The sequence below is a fragment of the Pezoporus flaviventris genome, unplaced genomic scaffold (genome assembly GCF_033815535.1).
Source record: "Pezoporus flaviventris isolate CSIRO_AGI_PZ_B2104156 unplaced genomic scaffold, CSIRO_AGI_Pfla_v1 ptg000041l, whole genome shotgun sequence".
Taxonomy (NCBI): domain Eukaryota; kingdom Metazoa; phylum Chordata; class Aves; order Psittaciformes; family Psittacidae; genus Pezoporus; species Pezoporus flaviventris.
In genome coordinates, this window is record NW_026892589.1 from 877,726 (window position 1) to 897,764 (window position 20,039).

General features: G+C 49.1%; 1 protein-coding gene across 2 annotated transcripts in view; it reads left to right on the forward strand.

The window, feature by feature from the left end:
* The window catches only part of RTN4R (reticulon 4 receptor), a 73,887-nt gene extending 63,396 nt beyond the window's left edge, over positions 1-10,491 (forward strand). Inside the window, exons 1-2 of one of the 2 annotated variants that reach the window (XM_061465710.1) lie at positions 6,580-8,097; positions 8,452-10,491. In XM_061465710.1, the coding sequence (XP_061321694.1) occupies positions 8,043-8,097; positions 8,452-9,884 (1,488 nt within the window). In that variant the 5' untranslated portion in view covers positions 6,580-8,042 and the 3' untranslated portion in view covers positions 9,885-10,491. Of the gene's footprint in view, positions 1-6,579; positions 8,098-8,451 lie in introns of those variants that run through there. The other variant, XM_061465711.1, reaches the window with a different exon arrangement.
* The last annotated feature ends 9,548 nt before the right edge of the window (positions 10,492-20,039 follow it).

A 20,039-nucleotide genomic window follows, 5' to 3' on the forward strand; every position in this document is an offset into this window, starting at 1 on the left:
GGGTCTCCCCAGAGCACAGTAGCAGGGGAGAAGCCCCTCCCTGACCTGCTGCTCATGCTCCTCCGAATGCTGCCCAGCATACAGAACGTTTAGGCACCTGAACCTAACCCCTAACTTCTATAAGTATGGCCACATGCTCTGGTACTACATCCCGTTCCATTAACCTTTGGGACTGTGATGCTCTTCAGTCCCTGTGGCAGTACATCGTCAAATAGCCCTACCCTTTGGTATATCCAGCCTCTACCACGAACAACACAGGATTTCGGCAGAAAAAATACCGTGTGTGGTTAGAAATGAAAGGTCATTTCCATGATGCATCCAGGCAGGGAATGGAGGCAATACATGTGACATTTCTGAACTTCTGGGCATTTGTCTTTTCCACCTAAGTCATGCTCCCTTAACATGATTTTTGGACTTAATATTGTGAGGATATGTTTAAGGGAAGAAGGTAAAAGGAGTTATGTCATGTGCAACTCTTAGAATCCACCCTCACAAACTTCCAGAGGGCTTTGAATGCTGCTTCTTCAGCAGTGCTTCAGGCTGAGCTGCATGACTCATTACGTGAGCTGAGTGCAGCACAAACCTGAAGCAGGGCAGCTCCATCCATTCATGGGCACGTGACAAAGCAGCTCCTGGCCCCATCCCTGCCAGGGACTCTCCAGCGCTCCCAGCATTTTGGCAGCAGCATGGATTTAGCCTAACAACATTTGGGCAGGGTTATATTGCTGGTGCTTTGCCAGCATTTCCCTCAGCAACATCAGGGAGAGAAAGGAAAAGGTGATAGTTAACGGTTTATATTTCAGCCAATTTGAATATGAATTTAATAATAAAAAGCCCCCCTCTCTTCTGTAGCCAGAGGGTTTTCCTCCTGCTGAATTTCAAAGGTTTGCTGCAAGCCATGGAGGTGTGAAAGCATCTCAAAGAAAAGGTCACAAGAAACCTTCATAGGAGAAAATATCAAGGGATTTAAATAGTGGAGTCATAGGTCCCTGTATAACAATAACACTAATATGAATTATTACAGCCTAGTAATGCCCTTTGAGGCCAGGGAATGAGGAAAAGAAAAGCCCTTGTTATAACAGGAACGTGGGAAAGCTGCAGGGAGTCAGACAGGGACCATTTGGGGTGGTCCAGCACGGGTCAGAAGCAGATGCTTAAGGAAAGGCAAAACTAAATGGTGTGAACATTGCCCTGGCATAGTCCCCACGCCCCAGGCAAACAGTGACACAGGACCTGCCTTCAGCAGAATATCCCTGTCTCTACGACAGAGAACCTTCTTTCCACTCTAGAAGGTCTCCAAGCCCTAGGTCATTGTATGGAAGCTGCTCTAGACACTTCTGCTGTACTTCTCAGCATCTTTTCCAGATCCTCTTCATGGTAGAGGTGGGAGGATGACACTTGGGATGCAACTGCAGCATGGACTCATGCAGAGAGGTTCAGATGTCCTGCTCTGTCCCTTGCAGCTCCTGCACTGTGCCTGTTATCATTCAGCACCAGGCTGAGCTTTTCAGAGAGCCCTCCACAAAGTCCCCAGGATCACTTTGCTGAGTGGCAATAGCTCATGTTATTTGTTTAGGTAAGGCTCTGGGCTGTTTGCCAGTGTACATTACTTTGTATTTATAAATGCTGAATTGCATCTGCCATCTAGTCTGTGGTTATGAATTTTACCGTGAAACCCCTCGCTGCAACAAATCATGTGCCCAAATATCCACTTTCTTTCAAGCAGAAATATTACCATAGTTCACAGTTGTGCCCAAGTCTTAAAATGTAAGCTGGTTGTAAGCAGTGACATCTTCCTGATCCAGCAGCCAAGCTGCAGCAGTAGCTCACAGAAACAAGGTCTTGGTAACCCCTACCTATCCACACAGGCTAAAGATGCTCCTCAAAATGGTTTACATAAAAGAGAAATAAACTTTGCTTGAATCTTTGATACGAGGTTATTAGGCATTAAAAAGCTGACCTAGTTATCACTGTGTCTTATGGATAGTCATAGGAAAACCTTACGGGTATCCTAGGCCATTCTTCAGTGAGTGCTCTTGCCAGCTCTGTGCTCTGCCACCTCACCTAGTGGGACTAAGATTCTGGCATTTCTATCAGCAGAGGCAGAATCTTCAGCTATTCTCTTGTAAGATATAATAAATCTGCATGTTTTCCATCTGTCCTGTTTCCAACTATCTATTGCATAGCTGGAAGGGAAAAGCTTCTGACCTTTTAAAGGGAAAAGCTTATGATCTTAAAGGAAAAACATGGACTATTCCTGCAGAAAAGGCCAACCCAACCAGTCTCTGATTTATATCAGCGCAAACTTCAGCTGCCAGAGGAGCACAGGTATGCTGGAGGAGCTGTGTCAACGCTGCCAGCACTCCTGTTGGCACCTCAGACCCTCAGATGGAATTAGCCGCCTGTTTTTAGGCAGATGGGATTTGACACTGGAGCAAGGTGGAGGTGTTCTGGTGTGAGCCGGCACTCGGAGCTCCAGGCCATGAGCTGCTGAGCCTGGAGCGTGACCCAGAACAGACACGGAGCTGCAGTCCCTTGCTGCAGTGACACCTCAGAGTGTTCTCAGCTGGGACCTTCTCTGTTCATACCTACTCTGGGTCCTCAGTTCCCCAGAGCTGTAACAGTGGTTGCTTCTCCCAGGTGCCTGTGTGGTGACAGAGCATCACTCCTCTCCTCACCCTTAAAGCCACTCCAGCTGCACCATCACGAGCCATCCTTCCTCTCTGCCACAGAAGGAGGGAGGAGGCTACAGAAGGGAAACTCCACCCTGGGGTGATACTAATCCAAACCAATTCTCCTTTCTCTTTCCCCTCTCAATCCTCCTTCAGCTTGAAATGTATTGAAGTTCCTTTTGGCACTCACAGGCTCGTGCACACAGACCCACCTTTGGTCACAGGATAAAGCAGCAGACACTGAAGCTGCTTTGCAGTGTCTGCTGAAGCCATGTGCTGAATTTCAAACAATACCCATTCAGAACAGGGAATTAAGCAGCTCGAGACTCTCTGTACTATAAACAAAGGCAGAATGCTGTGTGCATCAGCAAAATGCCTTGTATTGTAAAGTGCTCCCTTTATGTCCAACCAGGAGAGAATTCAAATTATTATTGACCCTCCACTGTAGGAAAGGCACATTATAATATCTCCAAATCAATCGAGACAAGTGCAGAGCAGCAGAGAAAGGCCACGGCTCTGCAAACTGCTGAAAATTGCATTTTGTTTTGGCCTCTTACAAAGTTTGCAAAGCATCTATTAGAGGCCCCCAGAGTCTTTTCTTTCTAATTGCCATGTTTGACAATGCGATCGCACAGGGGACCAGTGGAAAGACAGATAATGGACCCACTTTAATTGCTTCCCAGTTCCATGAGTCATAACACTTCTGAGATGGCAAAGGGGAAGTGCGGCAGTTTGACTGAAGGAGGTTTCTGGCTTTTAAGAAAGCTCTGGAGGAATAAATGCTAAGCTCAAAGCCAAAGTTTTGGAGGGACTGAAGGTTCCAGGTATGGGGTTTTCTTTCATCTTTTGCTTTTGACTGGAACTATTAACAGTTAAGGTTTAATCATGTTCTGGAAGGGGTGGGATGGCTTCTTGTCTGGGAAAGGATGGAATGGGTGTCATGCCAAGACCCTTTTTCTCAGGGATGGGCACTGAGGTTGGGTCCTGCAGGCAGTGGAGGACCTGGCATCAGTCATCTGACAGTGGTGGTAGAGAACGCTGTATATGCAGAGCTCCGGGTGGATCTATCTGGCAGGTTGATGGAAGGATGCTGCAGCTCCCCCCTGGGAGAAGGGTTGGCATGTATTTACAGGGAGTCTTTTGCCTGGAAAGGGAAGGAGCCCACAGCCGGGGATGAGCCAGGACTCCAGGAAAACAAGCGATGTAGTTTGCTTCCGCCAACCAGACTGCGGAAGAGCTTGGCTCTTTCTGCACAGGTCCTCTGGATTCTTGTCATCCGCCCTCAGACCAGGGCATTGACCTCTCCACTCAGGGCAGCACCCTGATGCTGGGAGCCCTCAGCATCATGGATACTTGGTGCTTCCCAAGAGGAGCAGGAGCCCATGGCACTCATGCTATTTCTGGACAGCTTTAAGCTATCTCTGTGTGATCTTTACCTGACTACCCTCTCAAGGGCTTCATCCTTCCCCTCTGCTTTTTGCCAAGGGAAACAAGCTGCTGCATGGTGTACAGGACATTGTAAAGGCTCTGGGCACAGCCAGGTTGTGCCCCAGGCCCTCTGGGAATGGACTGGCTTGTCTGGGTGCTGCCTTCACCTCAGTTGGATGAGCCCTGTGACGTGGTGGTTGTAAAGGAGGAAATGAGAATGAAAAGGAAGAGATCATCAGAAAAGGGGAGGAACAAGAGGAGGTGAGGAGGACAATGGAAGAAGATGGAGCTCCTGGTTTTGTACCTGGGTGCCCAGTTCATGGATGCTGGGGCGTCTGGTTGTACACACATGTGCAACACAGTCACCAGGTCAGTGCTCCAGCTCCTTCCATTGTGTTATAGCCCCAGCTTTGTGCTAGAGCAGGAGGCTCAGTGAAGTGATGCTCCACACCATGCTGCAGCATAAAGGGGCTTGGGTCTGTGCTTTGCTTTGTGGCATCTGACTGGAATGGCTTTAACCTGCCAGAGGGGAGACTGAGATGAGCTCTTAGGCAGAAGCTCTTCCCTGTGAGGGTGCTGAGGCGCTGGCACAGGGTGCCCAGAGAAGCTGTGGCTGCCCCATCCCTGGCAGTGTTCAAGGCCAGGTTGGACACAGGGGCTTGGAGCAAGCTGCTCTAGTGGAAGGGGTCCCTGCCCGTGGCAGGGGTTGGAGCTGGATGAGCCCAAACAGTTCTATGATTCTGTGATACTGGGCCCCAAAACAGGTGCCTGTTTCCAACTGATGGGCTCCAGCTCCAGGAGCACAGGGCAGTGATACCATTGACATGTCTCAACCTTGCAGGTCTTGGTGTAGGGTCAGAGAAAGTGAAAATACGGGTGTATATTCCAGGCAGACAGGAAGAAGCTCTCCTGCACTGCAAACGATCCTAAAACTGTGTTTGTGTTAACATAGCTTGATGCCAGGTCTTAGCAACCTTTCTGTCCCAGGACCCTGCCTTCTGCTCATCCCTGTCCTAAAGTGGTCACTTGGCGCCTGGCTTGGGAAGAACGGGTCACCTTGCCTTCCCAAGGCTGTGGACTGCACCCATTCCTGCATGTGATTGAGGTCCTGAGCCAGCTGGGAGCCCTCTGATGACTGCTGGGTGCTGAGCCTTGTTATGGATCAGTCAGAACATGCTTGAGCTGCACGGCAGGAAACTAACTGGAAAGAGGCTTTGTGGGATGATTGACAGTAACTGTCTCTGGTGGAAGGAGCTAATCTGAGCAGCTCGTGAACACCAGGTCCCTAATTAAAGCACACAGGCCAGCCCTGCCTGTAATTAATTTCCCTGTGCTGCTCGGCTGGCAGCTGGCTATCAGTGCCACTGACTCACAGCTCCCAGCAGCCTCAGAGACAGTGGCAGCAGGAGAAGAAAATGTACGTCTCAGAGTGGAGCAGGATTTGCCCCTTTCCTTCTGCTCCTCTGTGCTGGGGAGGTGTTGTAGCATGCCTCAAGCCCTGAACACATTCAGGAGCTGGGACAGGACCTTGCTCTGTCCATAGGAAAGGGCTGGTGGTGAGCGGTTGGAGCACAGCAATGAAGTGATGCAGAGGATGCAGGAGCATGGCTGTCAGGAGGGGGTGGCACAGGGCAGGGTAGTATTTATATGCACGGCTTCTTCTCGGCCAGCTGCTTTGTGCTCTCTCTTTCTCTCCCCATGTATACGCATAATTATTATGCACTTGCCTCCCCTGGCTGGTGCTGGAACATGAGTGTTGTCATCGTGATTCCTCTCGCACAGGAATGGTTCTTCGCGTTCACTCCACTGCGAACGTGTCACATAGTTATAAGGCATGTAGGATGCATCTGGGCTGGAGGCTGTAGCTCCTGTGGCATGGCCAGGGCAGGGAGGATCAGCTGGGAAAAGCCACGGAGCTTGCAGTGGTCTCTGCTTCCGGGTGCTGTTCTGCTGGAGCGGGTGCTGTTGCATAGTGAGGTGAACCCCATTGCTCCGGTGCCACCCCGGCCACCATCATCTGAATCATGACACTGGAGGAAGAGGCTGTAGGAAGTCCTGTTTCTCTGGCTACAGGTTTTCGTTATCAGCTGGAGAGGAGTCGTGCAGGACAGAGGGTTGCCGGCATTGTTTTGATTTCCCAGGAGGCTCCTCTTGGTGTGACATGTTTCCAGCAGGGAATTTCAGTTGTCTCGTGTTACTTTGCTCCATACAATGGGACGTGATATGTCAAAACATGACATGCCATCCAGGATGTGTCATAATACTGCACTCAACACACTGCCTTCCAGGGTTGCTCAGCAGCTAATAATATCAGGCTCAAATTATCTCTGTGTGCTGAGCTGTTATTTTTTCTCCCATGTGGACTATGAGATATAGAAGTCTCCCGTGTATAGTGGACTGTTGGATCACCACAGATTTATTAGCTGCACACAGTGAGTTTTTTTGACTAGAATGAAGCTCAAGCCTGGGATCCCATATTGCAGAAAAGTGACTTTCCATCCTTGGCTTCTCCAATACCTTTTGTTCTTGCTTCAGTAAAGAGTTTGTTGAGATTTCCGTATGATTTAATCCGTTATCACTGGGGTTTGAAGTTGCTATTTCAGTGCAGAGATGATGTGGTTTCATTAGCCATGCAATTGCCTTTTAGGCTTTTCCATGAGATGCAGCTTCTTGTCTCCAGGATCTGGCCCCATGTGCTGCACAGTGTACACGTGAATGGATGCAATCAGGCTCTCTCCAGCCTCCCCAGTTTATCCCATTCTGCATCATTGTCCTTTTCCACCTGCCTTTTGAACTCCACTCTTTTACTTGAAGGTGTAACAAGGCATCAACATGCCTGAACAGTATTCTCAGTCTTTCAATGAAGAAACCAACCTCCCACAAGAGCGAAGAGGGGAAGCTGCTGTGGTTCCTGGGCTGAAGAAACGTGCTCTTTTTACCAGAGATACTGTGATGAGAGGGGAAGGAGACACACATGTCCCTGCTCACATGTGGTATTTCACAAATGGAGCCTCCTGCTGCTGCTGTTGCTGCCCATTCGTTTTAGCTCCTGTCTGCGGTTTAGAGGAAGCAATCTAATTACTTGCTGTTAATTGCTGGTAAAGCATTGCTGAAGCTGCTTTTCTTCCTGACTACCCCTCCATAGGTAGGAAACAACAGGTCCTTGTGCAGGTGTCTCAGCTGGAGGTTCCCTCCAGGTTCCCTTTCAGAAGATGCTGGTGCACAGCCTCTGCCCATCTCTGTCCCTTCTCCAGGCCCTTTCACAGCATCCCGGATGGAGCTGGTGAATGCGGTGAATCAAAATGCTTTCTCATGATTCCTATGCAGTCCCGCTCCTGGGGAAGCAGGTGATCATCACCATGGAAAATATTCCTCTCCAGGGCTCTTCGACCCCAGTGGGCTGCCTGCATGCTTGGGGCACATGGAAACTACTTGTGCCTTGCAACCTTGGAGGAATCCTGAATCAAACACTGCACATGATTTCCTCCAACAACAGCACTGCCCTCTGCGGAAAAACATGTTGTTTTCTCCTCTTCCTCAGTGGCCACAGACTGAAAGGATTAAAAAGAGGAGAGAGGAACAGAAGGAAGAATATGTGGCATAAAGGTTTGACCAAGAGAAGGAAAGGATGCTCGTACCTGAGACCTCTACAGGCAGGTTGACCTGTAAGTTATTCGGGGAACCTTTCACAGTTATTCCTTGCAGGAAGACTAGATCAGTCCTGAATTGTTCCCGGAAAGTTGCAAAAGACACGTTGCCATCTCACATTTTGGGTGCAATCTGGAGACACCTGCTTGGTTTGGAGAGTTGTTCAATGATCTGGAAAAGGAAGGAGCTGGTGGCACTGCTGGAATGGGATGCAGAGCTGCTTAGTACAGCCCTGTGGCTGCAAGCATCAGCCACAGCTGGGCAGATGCTTTCCTGTAAGCTGAAGTGTTCTAAATGTGCCTGTGGCAGAGAAAAACATCCCCCTTGAAGACAGCTCCTTTGCTCAGAGGTAAGCTCTTTGCAATAGGCCATATGTTAGATGTGCATCCAGGACCCATGATGCAAATACATAATGATGGTGGCTTTCTTTCGCCACCGAAGTCAGAGGCCTGAGTGAAAGAGTGAAAGGCTGAGAAGTGCTCAGACTTTGCCACTACAAGTGTGTATCGATTTTATCTCTTGTGTTGAGTGATAGAGCATTTTTAATTCTGCATTTTAATTGTTTGGCTCCGCTGGCATATGTTGTTTGTGGTTAGTGGCAATGCACTTAGAAGGGTGATTTTCAGGCTCATCTATTAGTTGCAAAGAAAAGCATTCTCCCATAACCCTGCTTAATTTGCATACTATTTTTGTTATCCTTTAGGAAGCAAACTGCTGATTTTGGTGCTTTGCTTGAACATCCAGTCAGAAGTGGAGTCTTGCCCCGGGGCGTGTGTGTGCTACAGTGAACCGAAGATTACAATAAGTTGTCAGCAGCAAGGACTGACAGCAATCCCCACAGAGATACCTATCCAGAGCCAGCGCATCTTCTTGCACAACAACAAGATAACCCTTGTGAGGTCCACCAGCTTCACCTCCTGCCGCAACATGACAATTCTCTGGATCCACTCCAACAACATCAGCCTAATTGAGCCTGGAGCCTTCTATGGGCTCAGCAAACTGGAGGAGTTGGATCTCAGTGACAACACGAACCTGAAATCTATCAACCCTGTCACTTTCCGGGGTCTTGTTCACCTCCACACCTTACACCTGGATCGCTGTGGGCTCCTGGAGCTCTCCACAGGGCTTTTTAGAGGGTTGTTCTCCTTGCAATATCTCTACCTTCAGGATAATAAACTTCAGAATCTGCTGGATGACACCTTCATTGATCTTGCAAACCTCACCTACCTGTTCTTGCACGGTAACAAAATCAAGAGCTTGTCAGAGAATGTCTTTCGAGGGCTAATCAACCTTGACCGGCTGCTGCTGCACCAGAACAGGGTCAGCCTGGTTCACCACCGGTCTTTTCATGACCTTGGGAAAGTGATGACCTTGTATCTGTTTAACAACAACCTGACCGTGCTGACGGGGGAAACCATGGCTCCCCTGGTGTCCCTTCAGTACCTGCGCTTGAACGGCAACCAGTGGATCTGTGACTGCCAGGCTCGCTCGCTCTGGAATTGGTTTAAGCAGTTTAAAGGATCATCTTCAGAGCTCGAGTGCCACCTTCCCCCCCGCTTGGCAGGGAGAGACCTCAAGAGGCTGCAGAGCACTGACCTGGAAGGATGCATCGTCGACTCCTACAACCAGATACGAACAAGTGTTTTTAGCACTAAGACCAGATCTGGTAAACTGCCAACTGGGATCCCCCCTCTCGGTTCCCACGACGGCTCCTCCAAGTGCTGCCACCCAGAAACAGATAAGTCTTTTATTTATGAAGCTAAAGGCAAGGCAGGTCCTTCTTCCCACAGCAGCCGGCCATCCTCCAACAACCCTCTCAAGGACAAGGAGAACATGTCCAAAACCAAGTACGTAGAGACGGACCGTTCCAAAAATGGCAGCAACAAGCAGATAAACGATTCCCCCTTTGGGACCTTCCCCAGCATTGTAGACCCTCCATTGACCAAGTTGAGACCAGAATTTCCAGAGCCTATTGAACCTTCCACAGTCCCAACCAAAAAGAGGCAGGGCTGCTCTAAAAAGAACAGATCAAAGGCCCAGTGCCGCCTCACCCAGCCAGGAAACAGCTCCACGTTACAGCTCAGCCTAAGCCTTTTGATCCCCCCCTTGGTGTGGAGCTTACTGTTATTCTGCTAAAACTCTTTTCCTGGGTTGATGACACTTTAATACGAGACTTTTGCTGACCTCCATAAACATTGCAGACAAAAGCAGAACTACCATCCACCCTGAGAGAGCTTTGTAGTACAAAACTTAACTGGATGCCTTTATAACAAAAACCACAAATCAAAAACAAACAAAGACAAACACCAAGATGTACATAATTTATTTGTCCTGAAACCTGTGAATTATACCTTTGGTCTTCGGAACTGCACTTGCCCCAAAGCAGCTTTTACTACAGCAGATGGTAAAGAAATATGGTTTATTTACAGGAAAAAAAAAAAAAAGTGTAAGAAATGCTCTGAAAAGAATGTCTAAAATCTGTTTGTAACTTGACATCTCACTGAACAATACTGCAGGTTCCCATTTGCAGAGGTAATGAATTTGATGCTGTTTTAATCCTATGTTTATGAATATTGCAGTTTTTCTGTATTCATTCCATCACGCCATGTTTACGGGCAGCATTTGTTAAAGAATGCTGCCTTTTTCTCCACAAGATTGCAGTATATATAGATATGCATTTTATTTTACTTGTGTACAAGTATACAAAAAAAAAAATATAAAATAAAGATTTCTTTTTCCTAAATGGTTGTCATCTGCAAGAGGTAAAGTTCACTAACCGGCCACAGAGTTGGAACAGTCACAGGATGCCAAGTAATCTGTGATCCGAAGGCAAGTTGAGCGTTTAACGCGACAGTAGTAAATAAGACATACTTGATGTGGTTATGCAACCTTTAACTGGTGCCAGGAAAGGGTTTCCTTGCTTGAAACATGCTCTGCTAATGCTCCTGTTCCCCTTTGAACTGTCGCACGCATTCACCCGGTGTCATTCATATTTCAGGATGCTCAGAATAGCAGGAGATAATAGCCCAGCCCCTTGGAACTGAGGACTCCAGGTTGCAGGTAGAAGAACTTTAATGAGCAATCGCAACAAGGTGGACAGGGCCATTTTTCATCTGATATGCACAGATAACTAGATTCAGCTCTGTGATTAATGAAGCAGAAGGTAGCTCCAGATCAGAGCAGCACTTCAGGCTTTGTAGCTATGAAATAGGGTTCATCTCCCCAAACATGCAGCTCCTGGCCCGTAGATTTTCTTCTGTGCTTCTCTCTTCAGGAAGACTATTGAGATATTGAGGTCTGTGCATGCAAGACCAGCCTGTCACATGCAGGTGGCATGTAATGGAGGCTAGAGAAAAGCAAGAGCAGTATCATGGTCCCAAGGTCCTGGGAATGTGTGCTAGAGAACTGTGTGGGCAAGTCAAGGCTGAGGGGCTCCAGGCAGCCCTGACCACCCTTGAGGTTCATAGCACTGGTGCTCAGCTTCACAGAATAACCACAGGTGGAAGAGGGAGGCACCATCTCCAAGCCAGGAGTGAAGGACACCAGTAGGGCCATGACTTAGTGCCAGCCTTGCTCTGGGCTTGATGGTTGATGAGGAGGGAACAGTAACCTTGGGCAGAAGCAGGGGAGGTTACTTGTTGGATGGCTCATGTCTCAGGAAGACTGTGCTGCTGCAGGTTGGGCAGGCAGCATAGCAGTGTCTGAGGCCCACCTGCAATAACTTCATGGGGTACTTTGTGCCTCTGCTACAGCCAGTTTCCACCTGTGTGAATGACACAGGTGGCAATGCCCAAACTGGCGCATTTGTGATGTCTCTTCCAAATCCACCACTGGAGCTGCCAAGAAGATGTGGCATAGACCTGTACTAGTGGACAGCTCACTCTTGGCACTGAGATGGGGACTGATCTGTCAGTACCAGCCCTATGGCTGGGCAGGAGATGCTATGCTCATGGCCCTGGGATCCCAGCAGATCTGACTGCTGTTATCCCAGCTCCACAACCAGCATCAGCATCTGCAGAGGAGCCAGGCATATTTTGGTGCAAATACACTGTCCTGCCCAAAGGATGAAGTAAGACCTCGGTGCCCTGTGCTGGGATTCTTAAGTGTCTTGGTAAGCTAGACAGCCTTGACTGTCCTAATGCCTGTGTGCATGTCCAATTTTTATGTGCATACTTATCTACAAAGACAGGTGGGTGATCAGCACATTACCAGCTGCTTCCTCTAACACTTGCTGGGATTTATTCCCTTCATGCCAGTGGTGGAGGATTTTCTGGGATCCTGCATGGCCAAAGCAGACCCTGGCACCTCCTACTCACCCAAAAGCATCATTCAAACCCTTGAGGGATTCAAACACCCGAAGCTGAACCACAGTAGCAGAGAGCAGCTCAGCCTGGCTTGGCCATGGGGTCAGCACCACTCCAAGCCCATAGAAAAGCCAGAAGGAGAATTTCCTCACGCTGTAATGGGCAGCTGTGATAATTCCCCGTCTGATCATGATCTCAGGGCACACCCATGCCTCTCTTATACAGCAGTCAGCGAGCCTTGTGGTCAAAATGCTTATGAGAAAATCAGATGAGGTGTAAAATCCAGGATGAACCTGGACAAAAGATTGAAAAGAAAGAAAAAAAGAGCAGAGCTGTGTGTTGTGGCATGTCCTGAAGCAACTAAATGGGCCCTGAGCAGACCTAAGATCTGGGCTTGCCCATACCCAAATCAGTATCAAGGGGTGTTTGGCTTTGGCTTTGATGCTCCCTGTGGGTAACACAAAGCAGACTAGTGCATTACTGTCACTTATCCTGAACGGACTAGGAGTTGCTTTATGCCAAAACAGTGACACTCTTCCTGCTTTCTAAAGCTTGACTCTGCTGTGCTTTCAGTGGCTCCTTGGACTGTTTATTGGCCACAAGCCCAGAGGAGTGCCTTGTGCTAATTTCCTAGATTTCCTGCTGTCCAGATGCCAATTCCTGTGTTTACAGGCATTACAGGGCCATTTGAATGACAAAAAACTGAAGAAAGGGATTCGGTGGGCAGCAGGAACACCTGTAGGAACTCTGAAGAGGTGAAGGGAGAATTGTGGTATTGGTGAGGATAGGGAGGGTTTGAGGACTTCAAAGGGAGGCAGTATCACATCTCTGTGCTTTATTGGGGTTGGAACAAATCTTCTAGATATCCCTCGAAGACCTGTTTTACACTCAGTCATCACTGAGTTAAATGGAATTTACACAGCAGCACTCAGGACCTTGTTGACTTTTCCCCGTCTCATGATACTTTCTCTCTCTTCATTTCTCACTGTGCAAGTCACAGTCAATTTTCTGCTCGTGTCCTTGATGCCAGGAGTGAAATCAAATAAACAAAGAAGCCAGGACAGCTCTGGATGGATGAGAGATGCAGTCCAGACTGTCCTGGGAAGAATGGACTCACCATTACAGAGCTGCACAACTCTGCATATGGTGTCCTCTCCGCTTTGACACCACTTGGATAATGCAATACCCGCTCTCGAAGATGTGATAAAAATAAAGGCCTTCAAGTGGTGGAAACGCATTGTGTTCAAGCTTACTTCCTTAATGGCATTTGCCTCCACAGATCCACACTTTTCCATTGCTGCCAGCTCCACACTTGTGCTTGCAACAAGCAGGAACAGTACCAAAAGAGAAACTCTTCCAGGGTTTCTGGTCCACCTTTAAGCTCTGCCAGGCTCTGTGCTAGCCAAGGAGATGATTATTCCCTTCCTTATCATGTCAAGTATATTTATCTTCTGCTCTCTCCCTCCATCTTCCCACCCTCCTGCAGAGGGCAGGGAGATGGGACTTTACTTCTGCTGTGGATGGGACCCATTTCCAAACTGGTCCTCCAAACCACTGTGACTCTCCAGCTGCTAGAGTACGATACTCAGGTCCTCAGAGTGAAATCTGTTTAAGTATATGGAACTTCTTAACAAAGCTCTTCTGCATTCTGCTTGGCCGCATACTGGTTTTCTCACCTGAGACTGAAGTGTCCCCACTCCTCCCCTGAGAAGTGGAGAAACATCAAATCTCACAAGACCCAGGGCAGTGCTGAGAGCTGTGTCAGAGACTGGAACCTGCTCTGGCAGTGGTACTTGCTGCTTGTAACCAGGTACCCAGGTACCAGTGGTACCTGGCTGTTTGTAAGCCCGGCCCTGGGTTGTAGGCAGATGGCATCTCTGTCCCATCCTTTCCCCACAGATCACAGGGCAAATGCCCAGCCTATGACTCCACAGGGATGAGATCTCTTCTTCCAAACAGGCTCTCATAAACCTTGTGAACAAGTGGCGTTCCCACATCTCTGCACTGATACGGAGCAGATTATCTGAGCTGCTGAGTTTTGCTACAAACAAGCATGATGCATAGAAATAATAAAGTCTGGAAGGTTTTCTAATTCAAAGCTGTGCTTCTGGATTAGTTCCCTGTCATTAGACAGTGAGGAAGAAGAGCTATTGCTGCTCTGCTTCCTTCTCAAACTCAGAAAAGGATAAACCCCCACACACAGAGTCACTGGGAGTGGGGGTGGGCAGGAAAACAGAAAACAGGCAAGAGAAGCAAATGTTTCTCAGGGATGATACTGGACCATGGTATCATGCTGGCTGATGGGAAGCTCTGGAGATGTCATGAACTCTGGGTACAACCACGGTGAGGGAAAAAGACCTGTGAAATTATGCAGAGACCTTCCCTATAAAGCCAAGCCCAGACATCTGAATATGGCTCAGGACAGAAACACCAATTAAAGACCCCTTAATTTGTGCCATAACTAGGGCATTGGATGGGTAAATGCAGGTGAGACTTAGTGGAATATTTCCCAGGGCATCTATAAATAGGGATAATGGAGACTTGGCAAAGACAGACAATGAAAATAAAGGTATCCACTGCCCACTCACTGAACGATGAGGCACTTCAGATCTTTAAATGACCCACCTTCAGTGCAGGCTGAGAGACTTGTTCTAGGTCAGCAGCTACCAAAAAGGCCCAGCTGTCACCAGGCATAAAAACAGTAACGTCTTTTGGGATGAAATCATAGCTTTTGATAGGCTGCCGCAGTCCTCACAGCACCAACACAGCTCGGATGAGTCACAGGCTGGTCTCCTTCGCAGCGTTTCAGTGGTGGGTGGCTCCATCTGCGGTGGTTTACTTGTGTCAGGGTCCACCTGCAGTGGTTTATTTGTGGGTCGGGGCTGTTGGCAGCAGTTTGCTCATGGCTCAGCTCCTTTGTGGTGGTGTGGTTGTGGCTGGCTCCTACTTGTAATTGTTGTTCTGTGGCTGGGTTTGAGTATTATTACTTGGATTTAAAGCAGAAAGGGAACAACTGCAGAATCTGGGACGAGGTGGAAGTGCTGGACTTTTCCATGGCAGGAGGTAGCTAACAATTTAAAACACTGAAAATGCAGCTATTGGACGGCTGTGGTCAGTGGGGTTTTAACCAGCACTCCTGCAACTCACTGCATGTGCGGCTGCTGCTGCCTGGGCTGTGAGATCCTGCTCTGCTTTCTGCACAAGCCTCTCTAGTGCAGTTGGATCCAGCACCTCTAGAGCAGGACCGGGAGTTTCCTGGCATGGACAACGTGGCCCAAGAACGCAGTAGTATCTCTCACCACACCTGCTGTGTGATCCCCCCCATTGCCAGGGAGCAGGAGGGCACGTTATGCACCAGCATGTCTGTGTTTGGGAGGAGTGGTACAGCATCTTTCTTTACAGCACCCAACATGGACAGTCTCCAAATACATATGGAGCTCCCATATTGATACCCTCTGAAATCAGCCTGCCTACCACTGCCTTGGCCTGCTTGAGGAACTCTGTTTAGACTTTGAGCCTTGGGATGAAGCAACAGAGACAGGTCTGGCTGAGCTGCAATCCCCACCAGTGTCACATGCGCAATATGAGACCTCGGGTGAGTCATTTAACCTCTGGGTCTTCACGCACATCCAAGCTTCTCCTTCATCAGGAGAAAGGCAGGATACTCAGCTGCTTTGTGTTTTCACTGGAGCAAAGCCCTGGTGTGGGCTGGCTGAGGACTCTTATTTGGTTGCATGCTTGCTAAATAAGGGCAGAGCTGCTCTTTTCTCCCCTGGTATTTTCATTGAAACCACAACAACAGCGGCAGCAGGAGCAGCCACTCCCATGGAATATTTATTAGTTGTTTGTAGAAATGTCAAGAAGAGCCAGTGGTTGTATTAACACTCTCTCAGAGCAGCAGCCCCGGAAAGTTATCTTATGTGCTTCGTACTCAAAGTGCTTTATGTAATAGTTACAAGCGCTTACAAATCCCAGTGACATTTCCTTGTTTCTTGACAAACAGCATTCAGTGTCCTGACACCGAGACAGGAATCAATCACTGCTTCTCATTCATTAGCTGTCTCCATCCTCCCCTCCGCCCCACAGTGAAATTAACACCAGCTTACCTGGAAGGCTCAGTCCCTTTCTGCATGACAATTAGAGGCTGAGACAAGATGCAGTGAGGCTGGATAACAGGCATGCTCTTCACCCAGCCATGTCAGTTATTCACACGAATTTCAAGTTGATTTCAAGATGCAAAGACTAAATGTTCCCATTTGCTTTGTGTGGTGAAAGTGGAAATTCTAACAAGGTTTCCAGGCAGGACTATTAAATTCTGTATTTTGCTAAATCCTTTTCTCTCCTCAATGACTCTCCCTTGCTGTCAGACAGAGCTTGCTGGGGCTGTGAGGATAAGGCTGTAAGGACAAAGGGTATCAAAGAAGCTTGTCTTCTCCTATGGAGCCAGGCTGAGAGAGCTGGGCTGGTTCAGCCTGCAGAAGAGAAGGCTCCTTAAGGGGAAACCTTAGAGCAACTCCAGTGTCTAAAGAGACTGCAAGGAACCTGGAGAGGGGCTTTGGACAAGGGCCTGTAGGGACAGGCCAAGGGGAATGGCTTTAACCTGCCAGAGGGGAGACTGAGATGAGCTCTTAGGCAGAAGCTCTTCCCTGTGAGGGTGCTGAGGCGCTGGCACAGGGTGCCCAGAGAAGCTGTGGCTGCCCCATCCCTGGCAGTGTTCAAGGCCAGGTTGGACACAGGGGCTTGGATCAAGCTGCTCCAGTGGAAGGGGTCCCTGCCTGTGGCAGGGGTTGGAACTGGAGGAGCTTTAGGGTCCTTTCCAACCCAAACCATTCTATGAGTCTATGAAGGGAAAGCCACTTAAATTCCCCCAAACAAGGAGGTCTGGGAATGCATTCAAATGCACATGTGATTTCTGTGAATCAGGGGTGGAATGTTTACTATGCATGTTTGAGGTTGTGTGTCACTTTTAGGTGTGTTTCCTGCAGTGGCATCTCACCAGAGGGGTTCAATACCAAGGTCCTCCAGACTCCACGTGGGTAAGTTCTTGCAGCGTTGTTGGCTTGGTTGGAGCCGAGAGGTTCTTTGATCTTTGACCAGTTTGGTCTTGGTCAGCTTTTGTAACCTGGAGAAGTCAGAAACATTCAGGTGCAGTCAGAGGCACTGCCTTCAGCTTCTGATTATGTTTCCACCCTTGGAATATATTATTTATCTCTACCAGAGCTGTGGTCTTTAAAGAGCCTAAGAGATTATATCCAGCCACTGGGTAGAACAGGGGCCATCCCAGAAGGAATGGGTGTTTGTGGGGAAAACGTCTGTTTTCTTGTGCCACAGTGGCTTAATAGCTCTGGAAAGGAGAAAACTGGTACATGGACATCCCGTTTTCCACTGTGTTTCTCTATTTCTGGAAAAGCTCATACATGTTGCCAGGGTTCCAAGTTAAATAATGGGTCCTAATGCTCCTGACCAGCCTTGTTTGGTGTCTCCACCCAGTCCATGGGCCCAGGAGCTCTGCGTATGTTCAGCCTGATGCCTTCAGTCCCTATTGGAGCCATGCTGGAGGAGCACTGCTCTACAGGTTGGCCATAGTCATGTCTCTGGCTACAGAGCCCTGCTGATCTGAACCCTCCCTGAGGGCTGACTTCGTGACTTGACCTTGGACCTGCCACCTCACTATGGACCTGCATGGTGGTCACTGAACCTGTTCCTGACCTGTGGATCCATTTTCTGGCTTCACCTTGGACTTGCCTCATTGCTCTGCCATTTGTTGCCTTACGATGTGGACTCTGGGCTGGACCTGGCCACCATCTCTTGGTCTTGTTTCCTCACTCAGGTGCTGTGGGGCAGCCTGTGGCTGGTGGGGCCCCTTCCAGCTGTGGGATCCCACTCAGCTCCTGGCTTGCCTTCCCTGAGGGAGCAGCCCTGCTCTTCCTGCTCCCTGGCAGATCTCATGGAACCATTAAACCTCACAGACACCAGCTGTACAATGAGAAGCAGCCAGCAGAACAAAAGGCAGCCCAGGTGGCCCGAAGCTTGTCTAAGGTATGACCTCAGCCTTCTTCAGAGTCATGGGATTTTGCTGCTTGCAAAACCTTTTGTGGGGCTGCAACAATGCATGTACCTATGGGGGGTGTTGAGTAGAGCTTGATACTTTCCAGGTTCTTTCAGGTTTGCTTGAAAAAACACGAGGAGGAGGGAGGGCTCCAGCCATTGTACCAAAGACTGGAAAGGAAGCATCTGGTGTGCCCAGGGATTGTCATAGTGAATATGAGTGACACATCGTAATGATGAATTCACAGAAACTTTCACCTTGATTTCCCTGCCTGTTCCAGCTTTGAAGTGAACCTCTAATATTATGTTAGCAGTTTATTGTGTGTGCTTCATTAAAAATACATCACAGACCTTTCTGAGCTGGAAGGGACGCAAATTAGGTCATCTAGTCCAGCCTCCCGCTGCTCTGCCAGGACTCTGATCTCACTAATGACTCCAGCCCAGCCCTGACAGGTACTCGTCTGGCTGCCAATTGAAGCTCTCGGCTGACAGGGGGGAACCAGGCTCCATCCGAGACCATTTCACTTGATGAAAACTTTCAGGTTCTTGTTAAATGGGGTTTTATTTCATGTTCCAGAACAGCCGCTTGGCCGGTGCTCGAGCCGCAGGGGCAGCAGCTTTGTCTCCTCTGATCTGGTGCAGCTCCCCTCTGTGCTTTGAGCTGGGCACATTGCGCTGCCACAACCACTGTGGAGCCATGCAGGCACAGGCAGGCATGACATGGAGCTGGTCACCCGTGGGAGGTCTTCTCAGGAGCATCTCTATGGTTGAAAGCACTTTGGTAGCTCCAGAAAATGGCTGCAGCGGTCTTTTCTCATGGTTTATCCCTAATCCTTTTCTACCTTTGCTTTCCCCCATGCCTGTTCCCTCCAGTTCCCTTGGCTGCTCCTTTGGGATAGGAGTGCAGGCTAAGGTGAAAACCCCAGCAATACTGAGGGAAGAAGAATCCCTTTGTGTTGAGTTCAGGGATGTTAGAAATGTAGGGTTTGCCTCAAACTCTTTGCCAGCCTGAGCTGGAGGACACAAGGGTCTGAGAAAGCAGGGATCTCTACGTGAACATAGATCTCTGCATGCTACCACCTGATCTTCCCTTTGGGCTGACTCTTTCTATGGAGTGACGCAGCTCTTGAGGTTCGGTGGGATCACAGCATCACACAGCTTGTTTCAGGTTGCGTTGCTGGCTCTGCGACTCAGCCCCGTGCAGCCTGCCTGCCAAGGGAAGTCCCAACAAAGCTGAGATAAATGCTCAGCAGTGCCAGCTGCTGTGGACAACCAAGGGGGCTGGCCCCCATGTGCACCCAAGAACTAGCTCACCTAAAACTATAGCCATGTGCATGGAAGAGCAATGAGCTCCACCAACTCCATCCACTCTTCCGTGGGCAGGCCAGGAGCTCTGTGCACAACTGCAGGACAACTGAAACAGACTGGAGCTCCAGGTCCTCACTGATGAGGGTCTGGGATGGCTCTCCACAGCTTGGGAGATACATCTGAGATGTGTCCTAGTGAGGAAGAGTCTCGTTTGCTGCTTCTGGAGCAAGAGGCTTGGGCAGGGTCAGCATGGTACTGACAGGTCTAGGGGGGAAATAGCAGCAGGAAATGCAGGGGATGGACCAGTGGGTTTTGACCTGAAAGACCATCACTGCACAGCAGCGTTCCACTCTGAACTGAGGTCTACAAGTAGGGTTTCATCTTGTGGGGACATCTGAGTACATGCCTCCCCTGGGTGCATGGGGACCCCTCTCACTACCTGTGCAGCAGGACCTGGAAAGTCCAAGCAGCCTGAGGTGGCCTTCCCTGTGCTTGGAGGCAGAAGGAACTGATTCCAGCTCGGAGAAGGGCCTGGGTTTTTCTCAGGCTCCATACCTCCTCCAAGGGAAGTGGAGCACAGACCTTCATTAGCTGTAATGACTGTCTGTCTTGGCTGGGGCCACGGGCCCTG